The sequence below is a fragment of the Balaenoptera acutorostrata genome, chromosome 10 (assembly GCF_949987535.1).
Source record: "Balaenoptera acutorostrata chromosome 10, mBalAcu1.1, whole genome shotgun sequence".
NCBI classification, from domain to species: Eukaryota; Metazoa; Chordata; class Mammalia; order Artiodactyla; family Balaenopteridae; genus Balaenoptera; species Balaenoptera acutorostrata.
In genome coordinates, this window is record NC_080073.1 from 19,213,140 (window position 1) to 19,234,084 (window position 20,945).

Here is a 20,945-nt window from a genome sequence, read left to right on the forward strand (position 1 = left end):
AGACTAAGATCCTCAGCGTGCCCTACAAAAGGCTCTGTATTGGGTCCCTGCCACTGCTCTGGCTTCACATTTGTACCAGATTTCCCTTTAGACTCATTCTTTGGGCAACACTGGCCTCTCTTCAGCTCCTTGAACATGGATGCTCTTTCCAGTCTCCAGTACAAGCAATTCCCCTGCCTGGAATAATGCCCAGCCACCCTGCATTCCCGCTGCCCTCATTTAATCTCAATTAAATCCTGTTCAAGCTTCAGATCTCAGCTTTGACACCATTACCTTAAGGAAACCTCCAGGTCTCCCCATATGCTCTCTCCTAGTGCTCTACATGTTTCCTATAATTACATAATTGTATGATTATTTGATTCATGTCCTTCTTCCCACTAGACTATAAAATCCCAGGGGGCTGGATTCACATGCTTTGCTCACCACTGTACCTCCAGTGCCTTACACAATATCTGCGTATAGTAAGTACTTAGTAGATGTCTGTTGAATAAATGAATTTCAGTTTACCACCCACCTAAAAGAAAATCGTTTTTACATTTACTTTTTTTTCAGAGTCTTTGTACAATTCTAGTATAGGGAATATTGAACTGGAAAAAACACAAAGGAAATACTACATTATCATTTATAATAATTACTAGTATCCTTCAAAGTTCATTATGCTTATTACCAAGTCCAAAGTTGTACTGCTCGCCACACAACAGGTCAATAAATCAAGAGACGCGTTGTTAGGGCAAGGAATAGTGACTTTATTCAGGAAGCCAGCAAACCGAGAAGATGGTGGACTTGTATCCCAAAGAACCCTCTTGCCTGAGTTAGAATTCAGGCTTCTTTTATACTGAAGGGGAAGGAGTAAAGTCAAACGTTTCCTGGTTCCTGTCAGCCTCCGGGAGGGGATGTATTAATTTCTTCCTCCCTGCAGTCATTCACGGGTGGGCCTGGTCAGCGTGTTTCCTGTGAGCTAAACAAAGGTATTTCAGCTTAATGCTTATTACCTGGAAGGCAGGGTTCCCAGAGAAGGGCCATCATGGATAATTTAAGCTTATAGGCAACATCCCTTTAGTGATGAACTTGTAATAGAATACAAAGGTTCTTCCCTATTACGTGCTCATTAAGGAGTCCAAGCCATGCATGACTCCTTTCCTGTAAAATATGGTGCTGCTCCCCAGATTTCTGGTTCTCCTCAGAAACCAGAGTGTATTACAGACTTGCATTGTCTGCCACCTTGAAGACAGACTAAGTCCTTTGACTTCTTCTTGGCCATTAAAACGTGAGCAGAAGTGACAGGTGTCAATTCCAGGCAGAGGCATTTGAGAGCTGGTGTGCAACCCTCCAACTCCATTCACCTGGATTAGTTTCCTGTGGCTGCCATGAGAAACTACCACCACTGGGGGGCTTAAAACAACAAAAACTTAATCTCTACAGTTTTGTAGGCTAAAAGTCCAAAATCAAGGTGTCAACAAGGCCATGCTTCTTCTGCTTCTTCGGAAGGCGCTAGGGAAGAAACTTTCCTTGACTCTTCCACGTTCTGGTGGTTGTTGGCAATCCTTGGGGCTCCTTGGCTTGTAGATGCATCACTCCAATCTCTGCCTCCATCTTCACTTAGCCTTCTCTTTGTGTGTCTTTGTGTCCAAGTATCCCTCTTCTTTCTCTTATAAGGACACCAGTCATTGGATTTAGGCCCACCGTAATTCGGTAGGACCTCGTCTTAAATTGATTACATCTGCAAAGACCCTACTTCCAAATAGGGTCATATTTACAGGTACTGTGGGGTAAGAACTTGAAAACAGCTTTCGGTGGGGACATAATTTAACCCATTACGCCACCCTACACTGGCAATCATGAAGCACATGTTGAGATGGAGGCTTCGTCAGCCTGAGTCCCAGAGTGACTGTAATGAGAGGTTTGTATCTCCTAGTTCACCTCATTTCAGTCACATGTCCCCTGAGTAGAGTGGCAGGCTGAATCAACGGCCCCAGGTAAAGCATGTATCCCTCTAGCTTTTTGATGACTGTATTTAACTGATTCATGTAAATTAAATGTGTCCACACTGTATATCTCTTTCTTGTAACCTGTCTCCAGACTATCCTCCATGGGATATATTCTCAGTGATCATCAGCTCCTGAGGGCCTGCCACATGCCTATGTACCAAGAGGGGTGTGTGCTAAATTAGACACGAGGATCCTTATCCCAATGAGTGTATAATCTAGTCTGGTGAGCAAGACAGAAAAAACTATCAGTGTTGGCTGACATTATCAGAGGACACCAAAGGAAGAGACTTAATAAGAGGCAGTGCTTAACAGGGCTCCCAGTATGTTTTAAGGACGGTGCTAAGTACTTTAAGGTATTATAATCTTTAAACCCCGTGGAGGTTGTATACCTTGAGGTTGGTATTTTTTATCCACTTTACAACTAAGAAAACAGAGGCTTAAAAAGATTTAAGCAACTTGTCCGCTGGTCACTGAGAATTCCAATCCAGGTCAGTCTGATTCACAAACCTGGGGTCTGTGGACTTTCCTGTACTGCCCCTTTCAATTCAGCTGAGCCTTGATGGTCTGCTAGAACACGGGAGGCTACACTCCGAACTACACAAAGTTTGCTTCTCCTTCTATAGTTATCCCACGGCTGCATTGATCATGTGGCACAATTAACAGTAAGGAAGAGAACAGAATAGTTAAACTACTCATCAATTTCTATTTCGGTAATGGCCTTCCTAGCTGATATTTATGAACTAATTAAACTCAACCTTTCATCTTTCTAAGATGGAACTAACTTTCAGACTTCAGTTTTCTAATTTGGCCATGGATGCAAAGATCTGTCATATCAGAGGCCTTCATTTCTCCTCTAAAGCATTAAAACAATTAAAAGAAACAGCAGGATCAAAAGAATCAATATGAAACCAAACCAACCCTATTGTTAAGTGTTTCCAACCTTGTGTCAAAACAGCCTTATGAGGATTGTTTTCCAAACAGCAGTGTATGAAGCCATCTACTTTTGAAAACTGATTTTCCTATGAATACGTATCCGGTTTTCTACGCTTGGAGAAGCAGGGAATACCCAAGCTGGTGTTCAGTAGTAACAAATATGAAATAGACCATTAAAAAAAAAAGTTGTAGGAATGTTAAAATCCATGTTGACTGGTTTTTACGTTTACCCGGCAGCATTCCAATGCTAGCGTTGGCATGGAGACTGGAAAAGGAAACTTTCCACCAATCTGTCACTTGCTACTGTTCCCACTTATTTTACCGTGGATCCAATTTTAACGGTTTTTTAAAACATAAAAAAAAAAGTTTGATGCTTTTTTGCTTTCTCTTTGAAGACGTTTCTCAAACATAAAAACACACATGAAAAAGCTTTTTAAAATCAAAGATCTAGTTTTCCAAATACTCAGCTGTTTTCATTCGGATAATTGCCTGTTTTTTTTTTGTTGTTTTGTTTTTCCACGTTTAGTCTGAATGCTTTGCCATGGGGGAGCCCCACAGTCTGAAAGTAACTTTGTCCCCACTCTCCTCACTGCATTTATTACAGAGACTGGAACACGCATCTGCTTTTCAGCAGCTTGTGGTCCTTTCGAGACCAGGGAAAGCTGAGGTTTCAGCAAGAAAGTTGGGCTTCCCAAAACTTCGGTGGCAGCAAGTTTGGTGTGGTCACACCTAGGTATTCTTGAAATCAATTTCGTTGAGGAAGAACAGTCTGAGATTCTTGGAGCTAGGCTCGAGGTCACAGGTGGAAATCTGTCACTGGTCCTCTCGTAGGTGGCCTAGAACCCAGTAGGCACTCAAGTCATGTTGACACGAATGAACGAATCCCAGTACCGCCGCATCGCATCTTATAAAGACTGAAGGGTGATTATCTTGGGCTAGAAAGTAAAAGAGAGAGCTGCCTACCTAGAGCTTAAGGGGCCTCAGGCTGGCATCCGAAGCCTGGCGATCTCATTCCGCTTTGGCATCATTCTGAACTGCTCTGCCTGAAGCTGGCGCGATGTTAAAGAGAGGAAATGCATGCGAGGAAAATCAGAGAGCAGAGGGTCGGGAACAGATGTGAGCAGAAAGGAACAGCATTTGAAATGAAGGAAAGAAATTGGACTCCCACAGCTGGAAGGACAGACCCCCTCAGTGTCGTCAGGGATGTGGGATAATTTTGCCCTCCCTTTGTTCCCCCCCCCCCCCCCCCCCCCCCCCCCCCCCCCCGTCTTCCACGTTCCCAGGGTGTTTGTTTGATGTCTTTTTCTGTTCGGTTACTGGACCCTAAGACGGACCCAGGGGCAGTAGGTGACATACAAAAATGAACGAATTGAGCGGCTCTTATCACCTCCCTTGCTCCCCCCGTGTGTCCACAGCGCCTAGCACGTAGTAGGCGCTCCCTAAACATCTGGAGAGCAAATGAGCTGCAAGTTTGCGGCGCTGAGCACGTGGAACTGGGGAAACCAGGACAGCAGAGGAGGGTGTCCCCGACCACAAAAGCCATGCGGGCGCGTGCGGAAGGCAGCGGCGGGCGCTGCCTGCGTGGCGCCCGGGGCGGGGGCGCGGGGGCTCGCGGCAGCACGTGCGCGGGGGGGACGCGGGCCGGGCCGGGTGGGCGCGGGACGTGTGCCCGCGCCGTGGCCCCCGCGCGTGCGGCGGCCCGGGCGGCGGCGTGAGTCACGGCGGGGCTCGTCTTTATAGCTGCCGGCAGGCTCGCGCGAGACGCCCGCCCGCCCGCTGCTCCGCGCTCCAGCCCGCGCGCCCCCAACGGCCCCCCAACCGCCGCCCAGGCCCGAGGGCGCCATGAGTAGCCCGCGCTGCGCCCCGCTGCTGCTCCTGCTGCTTCTGCCGCCGCTGCTGCCCAAGCCCCCCGCGGGGGACGCCGCCGTCATCACCGGGGTAAGCGGCCCCCGGTGCACCTGTCCGCCCGGGATACGCGCCCGCCTCGCGCGCGCCCGAGAGGCACCGGGTGGGGGGGGGGGCGACCGCCACGGGGAGGCGGGGGCCACCGTGAGGGTCATCCCGGGCGGGGACTCCTGCTCCAGTCGCCCTTTGGCGCACTTGGAAAAGTGCCCTGCTCCCAAAGCCGCGGACGGCCGGGACATCGGGCGCTCCCTGGAAGAAAAAGTGACCATAGTCTCACCTCACCACCTTCATCACCACCTTCTCCTGCTTGCTTCCCCCTCTCTCCTCGTGTTTGGTCTGTTTTTCTCTTAAGCTGAAAGAAGTTTCCTTTCGCGGTTTTCTCAAGCACTTTCCCCAGACATTCCAGCCCCTATCCTTAAAATTTTAGTGTCCTGAAATGCAGAGGGGCAAGCCTAGTACCCCCAAATCCCGGGAGCCTTAATTCTGTAGTCAAGGAGTTTGCTCCCCGAAGCATCCTCCGCAAAAACGCTTGGAAATAACTTGGTCCGAGGACATATGTGCACTTTGAAAAGCAATGTGGACGCTGCCTTCTGGGTTCCAGGTTTTTTGGTTTGTTTGTTTTTGTTTTTCCAGCGTCCCGAGGTTCTCCCTGTAAAAGTCTTCCACTTCCAGTTATTGATAAAGCACCTCCAGTGCTCTGGCTTAATTATGGAATAGGTTGCCATGTAGATGTTGCAGTTTAGAGAGATGTCTTCATCATTTGTAGAAGTAGGAACTAGTTCAGTTCTCTTCTGCGTCCACCAACAATTTTCTTTGTGTGGATCCGAAGGATGAGTTTACAGCACCAGATAAAAATGTCTAGTCTACGTCAACAATGCAAAATCGCTACCATTTCCTGATTGTTAAATGCTTTACTCTTCTTTTTTAAGTCTGAAATTATTTTACACCTCCATTAAATTATTTCAAATATCTAAGTGCACACAATAGGGTTTAAATAAAACTTCTGTGTTTGAAATGATGATATATAGATAATGAAATAACATTTAAATTTAAGGGAAATGTCATTGTCTTGAGAAAATTAAGCTCTATTGTCTCCATGTTAGTTAATAGGCTTATAGCACATTGAAAGTCCTCATACTAGAACATTATTTGGTTACAGCCAATAGATAGTTGGGTTACAGCCAAGAGATGCTTAATTATAAGCATTGTGATATTTATTAGAATGGTTTGTAGAGATTTTTACAAATGTATTTGAATAGCTTTGTCAGTCCCTGTGGTTGAAAAAAAGTTTTCACAGGTCTTTCTAATACATGAGAATTGAAACCTGATGAGTTTTTTTTCCCCCTCTTCCCCTGCTGGCTCATTTTAAATTTCTCCTAATCCTCTGAGTCCCAGATTCCTTTGTGATATAAGTATCTTTTTGTTCCATTCACAAGACAACAACACTATTTGAATAGATCAGCAGTGGGTTAAATATGAAGGGCATTAGGAAACAGCTGTCTAATTAAAAATATATAAACCTATGCAATTCTTTGTATTTCTGAGAACTGAAGCTTCTTGTGTTACACAATGAAATTTTATCACATTGAATGTTTATCTGTTAAGGTTTAGACTGGGCTTATTATATAATTATGTGTGCTGTTTTTCTTGTTGTTTTAAATCAGTGCTACAAAAAAAAAAGAATTTAAAAAATTTCTCTAAAACAGCATGGCAATAAAGAAATGTAGTTATGTTTCCATGACAGGAACCATCTGGAGTCAAATAAAAAACTCAATAACTTATCTAGATACATCATCTCTAGGATGTTAAACATCCAAGTGATTGATTGAATTTTAAGAGATTTTGGCTGAATTTTGATTGTCTTATTAAAAGAGCTAGTGGGGCTTCAGAATTCCTGCTCTTGACAAGTCCCATCTGTTGAAATAAAATATTGCCTGAAACCTCCACCTTAAATATTTACTTTTTTGGGGGTAGTATATGTATTTCTTTTTAAATTGATTTATATGGCCACATGAATTTGTTAAAACAGTATTGGAAAAGATCGTGTATTGAACGTCTCATTTATGGAATGTAATGGCTACCTATGTGTGATTTCTGGCATTCAAATAAAAATTGGAAAAGTGGGAATGTTTATATATTTTCCTATAAATGTTCAAACACCCCAAGATGAAAACTGTAGTTTAAATCCAGATATTTGTTTTAAATAGCTCGAGAAAAAATTCTTATGGAGGAAGGAAAACCAATTCTAAAGCAAGATAGTTGATCACTTTTAATGAAAAAATAGTGAATAAGAGTGTGCCCATATATTTCCATTTTGAGAAGTTACAGCTGTCCCCAAAACCAAGAACTCTGAAGAAGTGTTTTAGTTGTTTCCATTAAATCTACATTTAAAATGTGTCTAAATTATACACTTTTTAGCTTCTTACGTATATAGTACAGGATGCTTTTACCTTATCACTAGCGAAACATTACTGCACACCATTCAAACCAAGCATCCTATTTATGGTTGGTTCTAGGAAAGAATAGTTCTTCAGATCTATTTTCATGCAAATAAGTTTAGACTTCATTATTTACTTCTATTTAGTCAAGTATGGAAACTCTTCCATAGTTAATTCTTTGATTATATGTATTTACAATTTTTTATATCAGGAACAACAGTCTTGAGTAATCACTGTTGATAATTGCATGTGTCGCTTGCATTTCTAAATCTGATGGATCTTATAGTTCAGGTAACTTTGTAATGCACACATATGTATATCCTAAGCCAATAATTTCCTTTTTGCAGGTTACTCACCCGGAAAAGAGTAATATAAGGCAAAAAGTCTTGGTCTGTCCATTCTCAACCTGTGAGATTTCTTTCTTTCAAAAGGAAATGGTGAAAATCAAGTCAATGGTGTGAGAAACATCAAATCTCGTGAACCAAAATGCAAATATTTGAAAGAGAAAATGAGCAGTATTTAAAAAATCTACATCAGTGCCTTTATGGGTCTGGAGCATTTCATGCCAGATTTAGAGACCATTTAAATCCCTTTTTAAAATTGGGCCCAATGTATTCTGCAGTTAATAGTCATAAAATCTTGTGATTCGATTTATGTAGTTCCTAATGGCCATGTATGGTAAAAGACTAATATAGACACGTTCTTCAAATTCAAAGCCGATTCATCCATAAAGCACAAGAAAAAGAGAGCTGATTTTGTTTTTTAAAAATCTTGTGGTTTAAGATTTTCATCATGTGTGGGCCATTATTTAGGCGATTTTTTTTTTTTTTTACCCAAGTGGGAAAATCACTTCTGATCAGATTTTGTTGTAAATATGTTCAAGCAAATGAAGATAACAGTTCTTTTTTTATATGTAAGATTATTAAAATCATAGCGGTTGGATATTAAAAGGGCATTTTTTTTTTACTGCTAATTTTAGATCCCCTTAGCCTGAGTCATTCCTGTTATCTGTATATATCTGTGTGCTTATTACATTTCAGGCCTGCGACAAGGACCCCCAGTGTGGTGGAGCCATGTGCTGTGCTGTTAGTATCTGGGTTAAGAGCATACGGATTTGCACACCGATGGGCAAAGTGGGAGACAGCTGCCATCCGCTGACTCGTAAAGTTAGTATATATATTTGTGTTCTTGGTGGTTCTCTTACATTGCAGTAACTCAACTCTGAGCAAGGCCCGTGTGACATGAAACCCAGGGTAACGTGCTAGAAGTTGGGAATCAGAGAAGTTGAAGTGGAAAACCACTTCCTTACTCCTTTCCCTTTCCATTTGAGAGAATTGTATCCTTTACCATCCTTATTCTGTTAATCATTTACATATCATGCTTCTCGTGGCATTAGAAACATTTCATGAAAATAATTTCAAACACTTAAATTTGCTTAAAAAATTTGAGGATATATATATATATATATATATATATATATATATATATATATATATATATACTGTGTATGCTTCTTTGCAGAAATCAGAGTATGAAAGCTCTTGAAAAGACTTTTAACGTCAGACCTACCGAAAAGGCAGAAGTAAATAAGTTTGTGTTTTGGTTTTTGCAGAAACTCATCCATGATGCAATCACTCTTGTATCTTAACTTGAAAGTCCTATATTTTGACTCTCTCCACAGGATGCATTGTTCACAACCATGGAGGTTCACGATATTTAACTTGCCAATTTATTATCTAACAGCTCAATATCACAATGCCCTGAACACCACTTTTGAAAAGTTATTGCCAAGAAGTGGCAGGACCAGTGGCAGGGCTGGACAGCGCTTTAGAGGTTGTGTCCCCAGGGGTTGCAGACTCTCCTGACTGCAGGGGTCGGGCAGCTGTACGTGACTTCTGGAAGGGGATGGGTGGCAGGCAGGAGAGAGCAGAGAAGTTTGTGGAGCCTGGAGAATCCTTGCCCTTCAGATTCAAAACGTTTGAAATACAGTATGAGTACAGCCAGATCCCCCAGGGATGCCAGCTTGCAGGTGCCTTGCTCTTCTAGTGGTACATCTTCATTTACCCAGCAGTTACGTGGGGTGCAGGGGCAGGGATGTGTGCTGAAGGACAAGTCCCAGGCCTGGTGGCTTGTTGGCGGCGAGTTCAGTCCCCTGCAGTGTTCTCTCTACACGTGGTATCCTCTCGTCTTAAAATAGGTTGAACGTTTTCAAAGCAAGCTGGATTCCACCTTCTGCTTTTTTTTTTTTTTTTCCACACGTGGCTTAGGGTTTAAAACTGTAGTAGTGCCAAACATCTTTCCCGTCCTCCAGAGTTACAGATAACAGCTAATATTTTGACTCTCTTGGAATGAAATAAGGAAGGACGTATATTGGCTTGGGTTTCGCTCTGTGTGCTGTAGTGGGGACCCTGGTTGATTGGACCCACCTGAAGACGGCATTGGGCTCTCCTGTGGTTTCCTTGAGAAACACTTCCTGTTGTGTTTAGACCTTTCCTCCCCGTGAGCCGGTCTTGTCGTTTCTAAGCATGATATGCACCTTTTATTCTTGGCCATTTTGAGACAGGAAATGTTTTAAACCGTTAGTTGTCTGGCTCCGTGCCAGACTCCACCCCTCCCCACCCCGGGTGGGCGGCAGGGGGGTGGGGAGGGGTGGTGAAGCTGGCCCAGCCGCCTTTGACCTTGATCTTAGTTTTTATCATCAGCCTTATCCAATGAGAGTCATCTTTTGTCCATTGGAGTCGCTGTCGCTGAAAAGTTGACTCTTAACTCACCCTCCTTTAAGACTTACGTTGTCTTCGTACAGGATTAGTATAACCTCACGTGCCCCGGGTACTAGAATCTCGGGGCCAGTTTGCTAGAGCGAGTGAAGAGTGACACATTCTGGGGAACTATTTTTGTATGAATCGCAGTACTAGTTGCCGCTCGTTGGATGCAGTCTTGTACCAGACGCTGGATACTAAGTGTTGTGGATGTGTTTCTCATGTAATACTCCCAAGAAGCCTGTGAAGTAAGATTTAGTTTTGTCCTATTTTCCGTGCAACAACATTCAGCCTCAGAGGGGCTCAGTAAGTGGCTGAGGTCCCAAGGTGATAGGTCAGAGGGCAGGCTCTGGATTTCACTTCTGTCTGATGCTCAATTGTCTGTGTCGTCTTAACCACTATATTCTCCTACTTCCGTGAAAGCTGTCGTCATGTTTAATTTGAACATGTTTTTCAGCGCAATTAACCCAAACTGGTTTGTGTGGGGAAGATGCTCACTGAGATGAGGGATGATGGTCCAGAGTTGGCACCTGTCTCGTCCTGTAGTTCCAATGAGTTTTCCAAATCTGAGATATTTTGACAAGAGAACCAGATTCTGCCTCCCCGGTTCCTCTAGTTTCTAGTTGAGGTTTAGTGCAACGTCAGTTCTGAAAGGAAACAAAGTCATTCTCCTGCCGTAAACCCAGGTACATCTCTGTGCTGTGTTTTTATCACACTTAATAAGAAAGTCTATAATAACAGAGTAGGGTTTTCCTAATAGAATTAAGTGATAAAAGAAGTGAAGTACTGAAAAAATAAGATTTTAATGTCAGATCTGAACTTACCCCCTATTCAGATGCCCACTTGAAATGTGTTTCTAGACCTCAATGTTACAGCTTTTCATACTGGTTATTTTTCTGTCTTGAAAACACATTTTCATAGGTCATTTCGATGACTGAGTTCTAGTCCCAGAGTTGTTACTTGTCTTGGGCGAAATTAATTTATCCCGATGAAAATCTAGTTCTTCCAGAGTATCTTTCAATTATATTCTATTCAAAACAGCTCAAGAAAAAAAATTTTTAATAAACATATCCTGGTGAAACTCCACTCTGAAGTTTTACAGCTCATTAGTAGATGGTAAAAATGTAGACAGAAAATTCTTTTTAATGCGATGTGTTTATTACTTTTACCTCCCTGTTTTCTTTTTGTTTGGTTAAAAAAAAAAAGTGGATTAACTCTGACTGTGGTCCCAGGTATTGGTGCTTTAAAAACACAGGCTACGAATAGGTGAGGACTATACCTGCTCAAATTTTAAACTTTCCATTCTGGTTTGGTCTTGACATTAGCCACAGATGTTTGTTTATTTTGATAAAGTGAACAGTATTTGATGAATAAAACTGAGACCTGTAAGTAGAAACTGGTGGCCCCTGAGTTTATTTTACTGTTTTGTTTCAGATGTATCAATTAACTTGTAGAGTTTACAGTCACTGCTAGGCTACGATTTTGTAATTGTAAAGTTTTTAACTTCACATTTGATAATTCAAAAATAGAATAAAATATGTCTACTTAAAAAGAATAAGATGCACATCAGATGAATGGATAAAGAAGATGTGGCACATATATACAATGGAATATTACTCAGCCATAAAACGAAATGAAATTGAGTTATTTGTAGTGAGGTGGATGGACCTAGAGACTGTCATACAGAGTCAAGTAAATCAGAAAGAGAAAAATAAATACCGCATGCTAACACATATATATGGAACCTAAAGAAAAAAAAAAGTTTCTGAAGAACCTAGGGGCAGGACAGGAATAAAGACGCAGATGTAGAGAATGGACTTGAAGACGGGATGGGGAAGGGTAAGCTGGGACAAAGTGAGAGAGCGGCATGAACATATATACACTACCAAATGTAAAATAGCTAGTGGGAAGCAGCCGCATAGCACAGGGAGATCAGCTCTGTGCTTTGTGACCACCTAGAGGGGTGGGATAGGGAGGATGGGAGGGAGGGAGACGCAAGAGGGAAGAGATATGGGAACATATGTATATGTATAACTGATTCACTTTGTTATAAAGCAGAAAGTAACACACCATTGTAAAGCAATTATACTCCAATAAAGATGTTAAAAAAAAAAAAGAATAGGATGCATGTTTTCTAAACACATTTTTAGGCAAATAATAGTTTTAACATGTATTGATTTTTAACAATTAGTTTTTTAACAATTAAGAATGCATTACTAAATCATATGTCTACTGGGAATACTTTGCTGTTTAAGAAACATTCATTTCTATTAATACCCACACTTTTAGAGTTTATAAAGATTAGCCATGTCCATCCCATTCTGATTACCCACTGGCTTTGGAAGTTTAGAATTATGTGACTAGTACTTTTATTCTTATTGCTTATTATTTTATCAAAAAATTTTAAATTTAAACAACTATGTTTCCTTCAAAAAATTAATCTTGTTTTTAAATTTCATTCCATTTTTTATGTTAACATTTTTAGCCCTCATTTTGGTTTTCTATTTTTATTTTTGAGCTGCACTTTAAAACTTGACTAATACATTTTCCTTTCCTGAAGCAAAAAATTTCTGATTAAAACCTGGGTCTTGTTCATGTAAAAAAAAAAAAAAAGGAAGAATTAAAAAGTTATTAGCTGTTTCTATTTCAGAACCAACTTATGGTGAAACATTATAGACCTAATTTCCAAATAGAGTATAAAATTTTTTAAAATACTGACTGAAGTATAACTAATATAAGTGCAAAATTTAGCGAAAGATGGGTGGAAGAATACAAAGTATGCTCATTTGCTGTCACAGATGTCAAGAGCCACTGTCTGCATTTGCTCTCTCAGGACAGCTTCATGGCAATGATTACAGGTTCAGATTGGCAGAGAGACTCACAAGACATGAATATGCTTTAGGTTAATACGGGGTTTCTCAACCTGGGCTCTTTTGACATTTTAGGCTGGATGACTTTGTTGTAGGAGCCGCCGTGTGCATTGTAGGATGTTTATTAGCAGCGTCTCTGACCTCTACCCCCTAGATGACAGTAGCACCCCGTCCCAGTTGTGCCCGCCAAAAGTTCCGCCAGACGTTGCCACATGTTCCCTGGGCGGGGAGGACGGGGGTGTGGGAGGGGGCTAGAATCACCCCGGTTGAGCACCCCTGTCTGATACTTCATTCACTGCGCCTTACAGGACACAGCGTAGGAGGTACAGCATCTTCGCCTCCTTGGGAACTCATCAGCTCCCCGAGCACACAGCTTCTTTTGCCCTCTCGTCCACACAGGTGCTGTGGCTGCCATACATGATTGCCAGTGTGTGTGTGTGTCGGGGGGTCCCCTTGACTCATAGAAACTACCACTCATTTCCTGCAAATCTTTTATGAGCCCCCTAGTCCCAGAGGCTCAAGGCTCCCCCAACTCAAGTGCAGTTTCACCCAACCAATGAGGCTGACCCACCATTCCCTGCTTTTCTTTACTTCCTCTGGGGACACACTGCAGTGGGAGGCCCAGGTCCGTGTCAGGTCGGCCTCCATCAACCCAGGCCCCAGGTTACCCCTCTCCTCACAGGATGGGAGCAGATAAAGTACTGCATGATTTCGGGTTACGTGAGTATATACCTACTCCAAAAAAATTAGAAGAAACAATTCAGAACTTTACCAAATTAAGATACAGTGGCACTCTTCATAGCTATTAAAACCAGAAGCTGTGGGACTTGTCATTTTAATTTTATGCACTGTTATACCATTTGAATTTTTTGGAGCTATGTACTTCTATTGAAAAAGTTGTAACAAGCCTGGTTTTATTAAGATTAAAATTATAAGAGAGCCAGTGCTTTTTATGTCGCGTGACTAGGCTTTTCTGCATGTATCCCATTATGTTTCCTTCTTTAACACAATTGACTCTGTTTTGAGAGACAGCACGAATAATACTTCTGTTTCGTATCAGGACTGTTTTCTCTTTAAAGGTGCTGCGAATGTATTGGGAATCATGCCTTCTCAAGAGTGCTGAAGGTTCTGCCTCGGTAACTTCTAGAATTTGCTGGTTGGAAACCTAGACTATTAGAAACATTAGCTTGAGTGTGTAGTTAATTCTAAAGTAAACCATCACGTTGGTACTGAGTGATGAGCTCCTTGGCTCTATTTGTACATCTGAAGATGCATCTTCCATGAACACTTGCTCATGCATGTGTGACTGTCAGACACCTATTAGGTTTGTCATACAGTGAATGTAGAACTAGCAGTGAATGGACCCGTCAAGAAACGGGCAAGTTATCTATGGGGTGTATCGTGTCAGAAATCGTGGTCTGTGTGGCTAAGAGCTCATAGATGGAGGAGGAAACTGCTACAGGCTGGTCCAGTGAAGAAAGGCTCAGAGGAAGGAGGGAGAAACACAGACTGGATCTTGAAAAAGCATAAAAATAAGAAAAGGACATTCAGGTATAAAGGGACCTGCAGGACAGTCTAATCATTATGTTAATAAGTTCAGTTGGAGGAGATCTAGGTTGACGCTTCCACAATCTTGGTGCTCTCAGTAAGAAAAAGAATAACACAAAGATATTTTTGAAGGTTTCACAAAAACACACGACCTAGTGAGCACGTTGCCAGGGCCCCCTCTAGACCCTGGAGGGACCCTATGTAAGCGAGAGCCTTTGGCTTCCGAGTTTGGTGGCATTGATTAGTGCCAGGCAGGGGGGCTCGGGGCGAAGGGGGAGCTCCAGGACCTGAGAAGGTCACCCCTTTACCTGCAGGGAGGTCACAGCCTATGGTGGGCGCAGGAGATAGGACACACTCGAGAAAATATTTGTTAAATGCCTATGTGCCAGGCAGAGTGCTATGTCCTCATAAACAAGAGTCCCTTTCTTCCCAGAGCCTGGAGTCTGGGCCTGGTGGTATTTGGAAGAAGATGGAGCTGGGTGTGACTGTGACACGTTCCTTTTCTAGCTGGGTGACCTCAGTCAGGTGCGTTACTTCACCTCAAGAGGAGGCCACTTGGCTTGTGTCAAAACGAGGCAGAAGGCAGAAATCTGGCTCCCGCTTTGGTGTGACGTTCATACATGATGCCTTGATGTGGCCCGTGGCAGGCCGCCAGCGTTATTTCTTTTTTCTGCTGCTTTTGCTGAGGACGACCCACGTGACAGGCCAAAGAGTGACCATGGTGTCGAGGTGCACAGAGCACCGCACTGAAACCATGAGGGCACTTCTTAGTACCTGAAACTATCTTACCGGGTGTCTGTCATTAAAATCTAAGTTCCATGAAGGGCAGAGGCCTTTCCTGTTTGGTTCGTCACTGTATCTGCAGCACCTAAAATAGGGTCTGATATGCTGGTGACACTCGGTAAATGCCTGTTGAATGAATGAATAACAGACACATGCTCGGTGTCCTCCATGTATACAGTTTGACACCCTTATTACAGTTGGAGCTCACTTGTTCCAGGCTCCTTGGATATCGCTGTCTGTGTTCATTTTTCTCAACCTCAGCACCGTTGACATTTTTTTGACATTTTTTTAGACCAGATAATTCTTTGCTGTGGATACTGTCCCCTGAGTTGTGGGATGTTTAGCAACATCCTGGGCCTGTACCCACTGGCTGCCGGTAGTGCTGCCTCTTCCCCTCATTTGTGACACACAAAAATGTCTCTGGACCTTACCAGATGTCCCCTGGGGGGCTGGGGGCAGAATCACCCCAAATTGAGAACCATTGGTTCGTGTAGTAGTCTGGGGCTCGGTGAAAGGAATCTCTTAGATCTCAGGGTCAAGAAAGGATCATAAAGGTCATGAGTTATAACGTCTCATACCATCCACTTGTAATTGTCCATGCCATTCCTGCTGCCTCCACCTCCTGTGACATAGTCTTGGTGGCAACAAACGAGCCAGCTATCCGTGGGCCTTTTTTTTTTAATAAATTTATTTATTTATTTATTTATTTATTTTTGGCTGTGTTGGGTCTTCGTTTCTGTGTGAGGGCTTTCTCCAGTTGCGGTGAGTGGGGGCCACTCTTCATCGCGGTGTGTGGGCCTCTCACTGTCGCAGCCTCTCTTGTTGCGGAGCACAGACTCCAGACGCGCAGGCTCAGTAGTTGTGGCTCACGGGCTTAGTTGCTCCGCGGCATGTGGGATCTTCCCAGACCAGGGCTCGAACCTGTGTCCCCTGCATTGGCAGGAAGATTCTTAACCACTGCGCCACCAGGGAAGCCCTCCGTGGGCCTTTTGACACACACAGTGACAGAACCATTCTAGCATGCGTCTGCATGGAGCCGATGGCCAAGGTGCCCCCGAGTAGACACTGTCATTAGAGCCTTGAAAATAATGCTCTTGCAGAAAGACAAAGGAACTGGAATGGCTCTGCCTGTTCACCACATACCTCCCCTGCCGTCCTACTGCTTCCCTTTCTTCCCTTTGTATTTATTGATCTCAACCATCTCCCTGGCCCTTCCAGAACCATTTTGGAAATGGAAGGCAGGAAAGAAGAAAGAGGAAGAGAAGAAAAAGGAAAAAGGAGGTAAGAAGAACACGAGCATGGGAGCACCCAAAGATAATGCCCAGAGTAATTAGCCTTGACCGTTGTTGGACACCCATAGAATTGGGTCCATCCAATCAGTTCAACCTAAAAATAAGGTTAGAATGGTTCTGCCACTGTCTGCAGACAGCCTTTTGTTTGATGTATAAAGAAATGATTTAGAAGGCATCTGGAAGATGCATCTCAGATTTTCTCCTAAGGACAGATCACTGGTGTGGGGCGGCCTCTTTTGGTGGAAAGAATAGGAACTATGGCTAGAATGATACCGAAGGAAGCATTTGAGTTGGGAGGCAGGAAGGATGCATTTCTATGCCTTGCGGAAACTGTAGAAGGATCCCGGAGGCATGAGTCTGTAAGAGCTGGCCTCTCTCATATTACCCTGGATCGGGTAATTTGCCATCCCATTTCATTGAATATCGATTGCCTCCAGGCCTGGGGTTAAACTTTCTCCCTGTCACTTGCAAAGCATGCAGGTTCTCAAGAGGGCACCACTCCTACAGGGGGAAGAATGGTTTTTGCTCTTTGCCTCTAGAAAGCATAACGTGTTTTGAGGGTCCTCCACTTGCCGCGGCACAGAGAACCACCACACCAGTTGCTGGTTGACCCTCCTCAACCCAGCTTCACCCAAGACATGAGCAGGACTCTTAGAAATAGCCATTGAACGGCTCTTGGAATGAAGCTGACCTTTCACTGCTGGTTCTCCCTAAGCCCAGGTTTGCTTTATTGCATTTCTGCAAATTGAGCTTGCCTCCTTCCCTAATTTTCCTCTTAGTACTCCCCTTGCCCCACCCAGAATTTTGACTTCATCTCACATCTTTTTTTTGGAGGGGGGAGGAATGGTTTCTGGGGGTTTTTTTATAGATTTTTTTTTTGGCCGCGCTGCGCGGCTTGCAGAATCTCAGTTCCCTGAGCAGGGATTGAACCCAGGCCACAGCAGTGAAAGCACCAAATCCTAAGCACTAGACCACCAGGGAACTCCCTCACATATTTGCACAAATGTATGAATTTATATATTTCTCATTATCAGTGAATTTTTATTTGCTCACTGTATACATGTGGTCGTGCCCATAACGTTATGTTCTCCTCAAGGAGCTTCAGTCACAGGACGCTCTAAAAAGAATTAAAATGAGAACAAGTAGAAGGCAGTGTAGCTTGCTGGTTAAAAGCTTGGTCCCTCAGGTCTACCTGCCAGCCAGGCTTCAAGTTCTGGATATGTGACCTTGGGCAAGCTCCTAATCTCTCTGTGCCTCAGTCTCTCGTCTGTAAAATGGGTAAATTAAAGTATTTGCCATCTTCACAGAGTGGTCGTAAGGATGGAAAAGGATAATACATAAAAAAAGTGCTGAGCCTGTCGTTAGATGAATAGTTAATACTCAATAAACACTAGCTATTATTATTCAAAGAGATTTCTCAACCAAGTTTTTTTTGTTTTTGTTTTTTTTAACATTTCTTGCTCTGACTCAGTTTTCTTTTTTATTTTAGGTTCCATTTTTTGGACGGAGAATGCATCACACGTGTCCATGCATGCCCGGCTTAGCCTGTTCACGGACTTCGTTTAACCGATATACTTGTTTAGCCCGAAAGTAACCACTTTAGAGGAGAAACTTTAAATGTGAACAGCCACATGATGTCCGTAAAGTCTGTTTACCTGTGATTGTACCAAACAAATAATATGCCAGAAAGAAATGCTATTGCTTCCTCAACTTTCCAAGTAACATTTTCCTCTTTGATTTTTAAGTGATGTGTTACTTTTCTTTTTTTTTTAATCGAAGGCGGACTTATGTTTTGAATAGAAATGTAAAGTGCAAGGCATTATGGAACCAGTTTCACTTCCCTGTTTGTGTTTTGGTTTGGCTTTTTTTTAATGCCAGTAACTTGTCCATTTTCACAAAAGTGCGGAGAATAGGAATTTGATATTTTGTTACAGAAACTTTTTTTTTCTTAAAACACCCCCTGCCCCACTGCGTGTGCACGCATGCACGCACACACACACACACACACACACACACCCACACACCTTGGTCTCTTTCCCTCACTCCTCAGTGAGTTTTAAGACTCTCATTTTATTGTTTGGCATTTCCCTCTGACCCTCTAGCATTTTAAAGTGGGGATCCACATCCTTGAGCTTGCTGGCAGAATCACTGATGAGAATCAAGCTTTTTGCCTGATACTTAAACAGTGAGAAGAATGTGTAGTTGAACTAGACCCCAAACTTCTCTTATATGGAGTGGAGGCAGGGGTGCTCTGAACTTGAACTGAACCTGCTTATGCAAGTGGGTTTCAGGTCTGTGGTTTGACTAGTATGAGGACAGAAAGAATGGGAAGTCAAAGTAATTTAGTCCAGATTTCTAGATTTGGGATTTTTTAAAAAGACTTTTCCAGTACAATATTACATTTATTTCTTTTCCTTTTTATAAAGTTTTTTTTTTTTTTAACGCAAGTCTCCTAGTTAGAGATGTTCTAGAAAATGTCACTTGAAGAGGAAGTATTGATTATAATCTGGCGTAACACTAGTTATCATTTTTAAATCGGTATTAAGTTGTCATTTAAACTTTATTTGTAACCCAAAGGTCTGTTGTAATGGATTGCCTGACATCCCGTCATTTGTACCTATATCAATATTGCTGTGTAAAAATTCTGTATCAGAATAATGACGGTAGTATATATCATTTGATTTATTTTTAATATCATATCCTTATTTTTGTCACAGCTGTCAGTTTTTATTACAAGCGGATTTCTATATAGCCCACGTTCTAAAATGGGTAAAGACTCCAAAGTTGGTAATATAGCACTAACAGTGTGTAAGTTTTCATTTTATGGACAGAAAAGTTCTGTTTGCATGAGTTTTAAGGTAGTATGAAAATAATGTGTTAAATCATTGAGGTTTTGGAGCATGAAGGAAAATTATGACATGCAAAACTGACCGTTATCAGGAATGGACTCACGGGATTTCACTGTCTTGATTCAGCAAATAGTAACAGGGTGTTGATCACGGGTGGTTAGGCAGGGTGCTAGGTGCTGGCCGTACAGCGATGCCAATGTAGCCTGGCCTTGAAAAACCCACCAAGTGTTGTAAATGGATTCAACGTTGCAAATAAACAACTTCTGGAATGTGTTTAACTGACTAAAGTGGCCGTGCTAACCCACTAAGAGTTGCAAAAAAAAATTGTCCATTTTGTAGTTATTTATTCAGCCAGGGCTTACAAATGCACATTATGTGTAACTTTACCTCTGGAGTAACGTGTCCCATAAGTGTATGGGATTTTGCTGTACTAAGTACCATACTTGGTCATAGAAGGATTATTTTTGGTTCAGTTTAGTTTGGGTTCAAGAAACATTCCTTGGTCAGTTTGTTGGAAAAGAAAAATAGACTTCAAGTGGAATTATGGGTAATTTTGCTCAATGCTCTTTTTATATAATGTTCAACATGTCCTTTTTCATAAGTGGTGAAAACTTGATTGGGTCCATCATTCGTTTCCCCCCAGGATAAAAGACATAGAACTTTTATAAAATTTTGCTTTTACATATACCAACTTAGTATTTTAAATCACTACCTAAAAACTTAGACTACATGTACACAGCCAAGAGAACAAATGTGGAGCCTGTGTAGAAAACTTAGAACTGTACCTACTGACTCACTACGATCCAAAGAAAAACAGAACTTTGTCATTTGTTACCTCTCTCCTTCGTTATTATTTTTATTGAGGAGTGTACCCTTCTATTTGGTTATTATTTTTTAACTTGTTACCAGAGTTAGCACCTATCAAACCATTGTTTCAAAACCCTTGTGATCACGCTTCATGGCAAGTCTTTAAAATAATTCTGTGCAAAGCACACAAAGTCTCGGGCCATAAAGATGGTGGTGCTGTTTCTTCCAGTCTCTAGGACGATCTCTCACTGAAGCTGGAACTTCGTAGGCCGGAATTTCTAAAAGTAAGGTAAAGTGAGAATTTATGCAAGAAAACTTAAGTCAACTATCTAGTCTGATATAAATATTGTGAATGGATTCCATCCTTTCTAAGGTAGAAATAGACCTTATGCCAGAAGCTACTGACCAAACTCAAATGGACCTGTGGATTTCTTGGCAAACATTGATTTTCATGAAAACTGTCATGTCTGACTTGAGCCTTTTTTTAAGAGCAGCATTTTTTTTAACTGTAGAAAAGTGTGCGCCAAAACTGTGCCCTTACAAACCCGGTTATGTAACTGAAGACCTGCATCCGTCCCAGCCTATCCCTGTAGTCTTTTGTTGGCGCTTTACCAAACCAGACCAGTGATAGATGAAACACATAGACAGACTTTACTCATCATTGGTTCTCTCCTCAGAAATCTCACCCCACTCTTCTCTCACTTCATTTTTCAGAAGATTATAAAGTCAGGGACCATTTTAATGGTTTTCACAAGTGGCGTTTTCTCACGTGA

General features: G+C 42.3%; 1 protein-coding gene across 2 annotated transcripts; it reads left to right on the forward strand.

Moving 5' to 3' along the window:
• Positions 1-4,763: 4,763 nt before the first annotated feature.
• On the forward strand, positions 4,764-19,525 carry PROK2 (prokineticin 2). 2 transcript variants are annotated; one of them, XM_057555271.1, is made up of 4 exons: positions 4,764-4,859; positions 8,305-8,430; positions 16,443-16,505; positions 18,006-19,525. In XM_057555271.1, the coding sequence occupies exons 1-4, from the start codon at positions 4,764-4,766 to the stop codon at positions 18,108-18,110; spliced, it is 390 nt and encodes a 129-aa protein (XP_057411254.1). In that variant the 3' UTR covers positions 18,111-19,525. The 2 variants fall into 2 exon arrangements, with proteins under 2 accessions (XP_057411254.1, XP_057411255.1); XM_057555272.1 differs by lacking the exon at positions 16,443-16,505.
• The last annotated feature ends 1,420 nt before the right edge of the window (positions 19,526-20,945 follow it).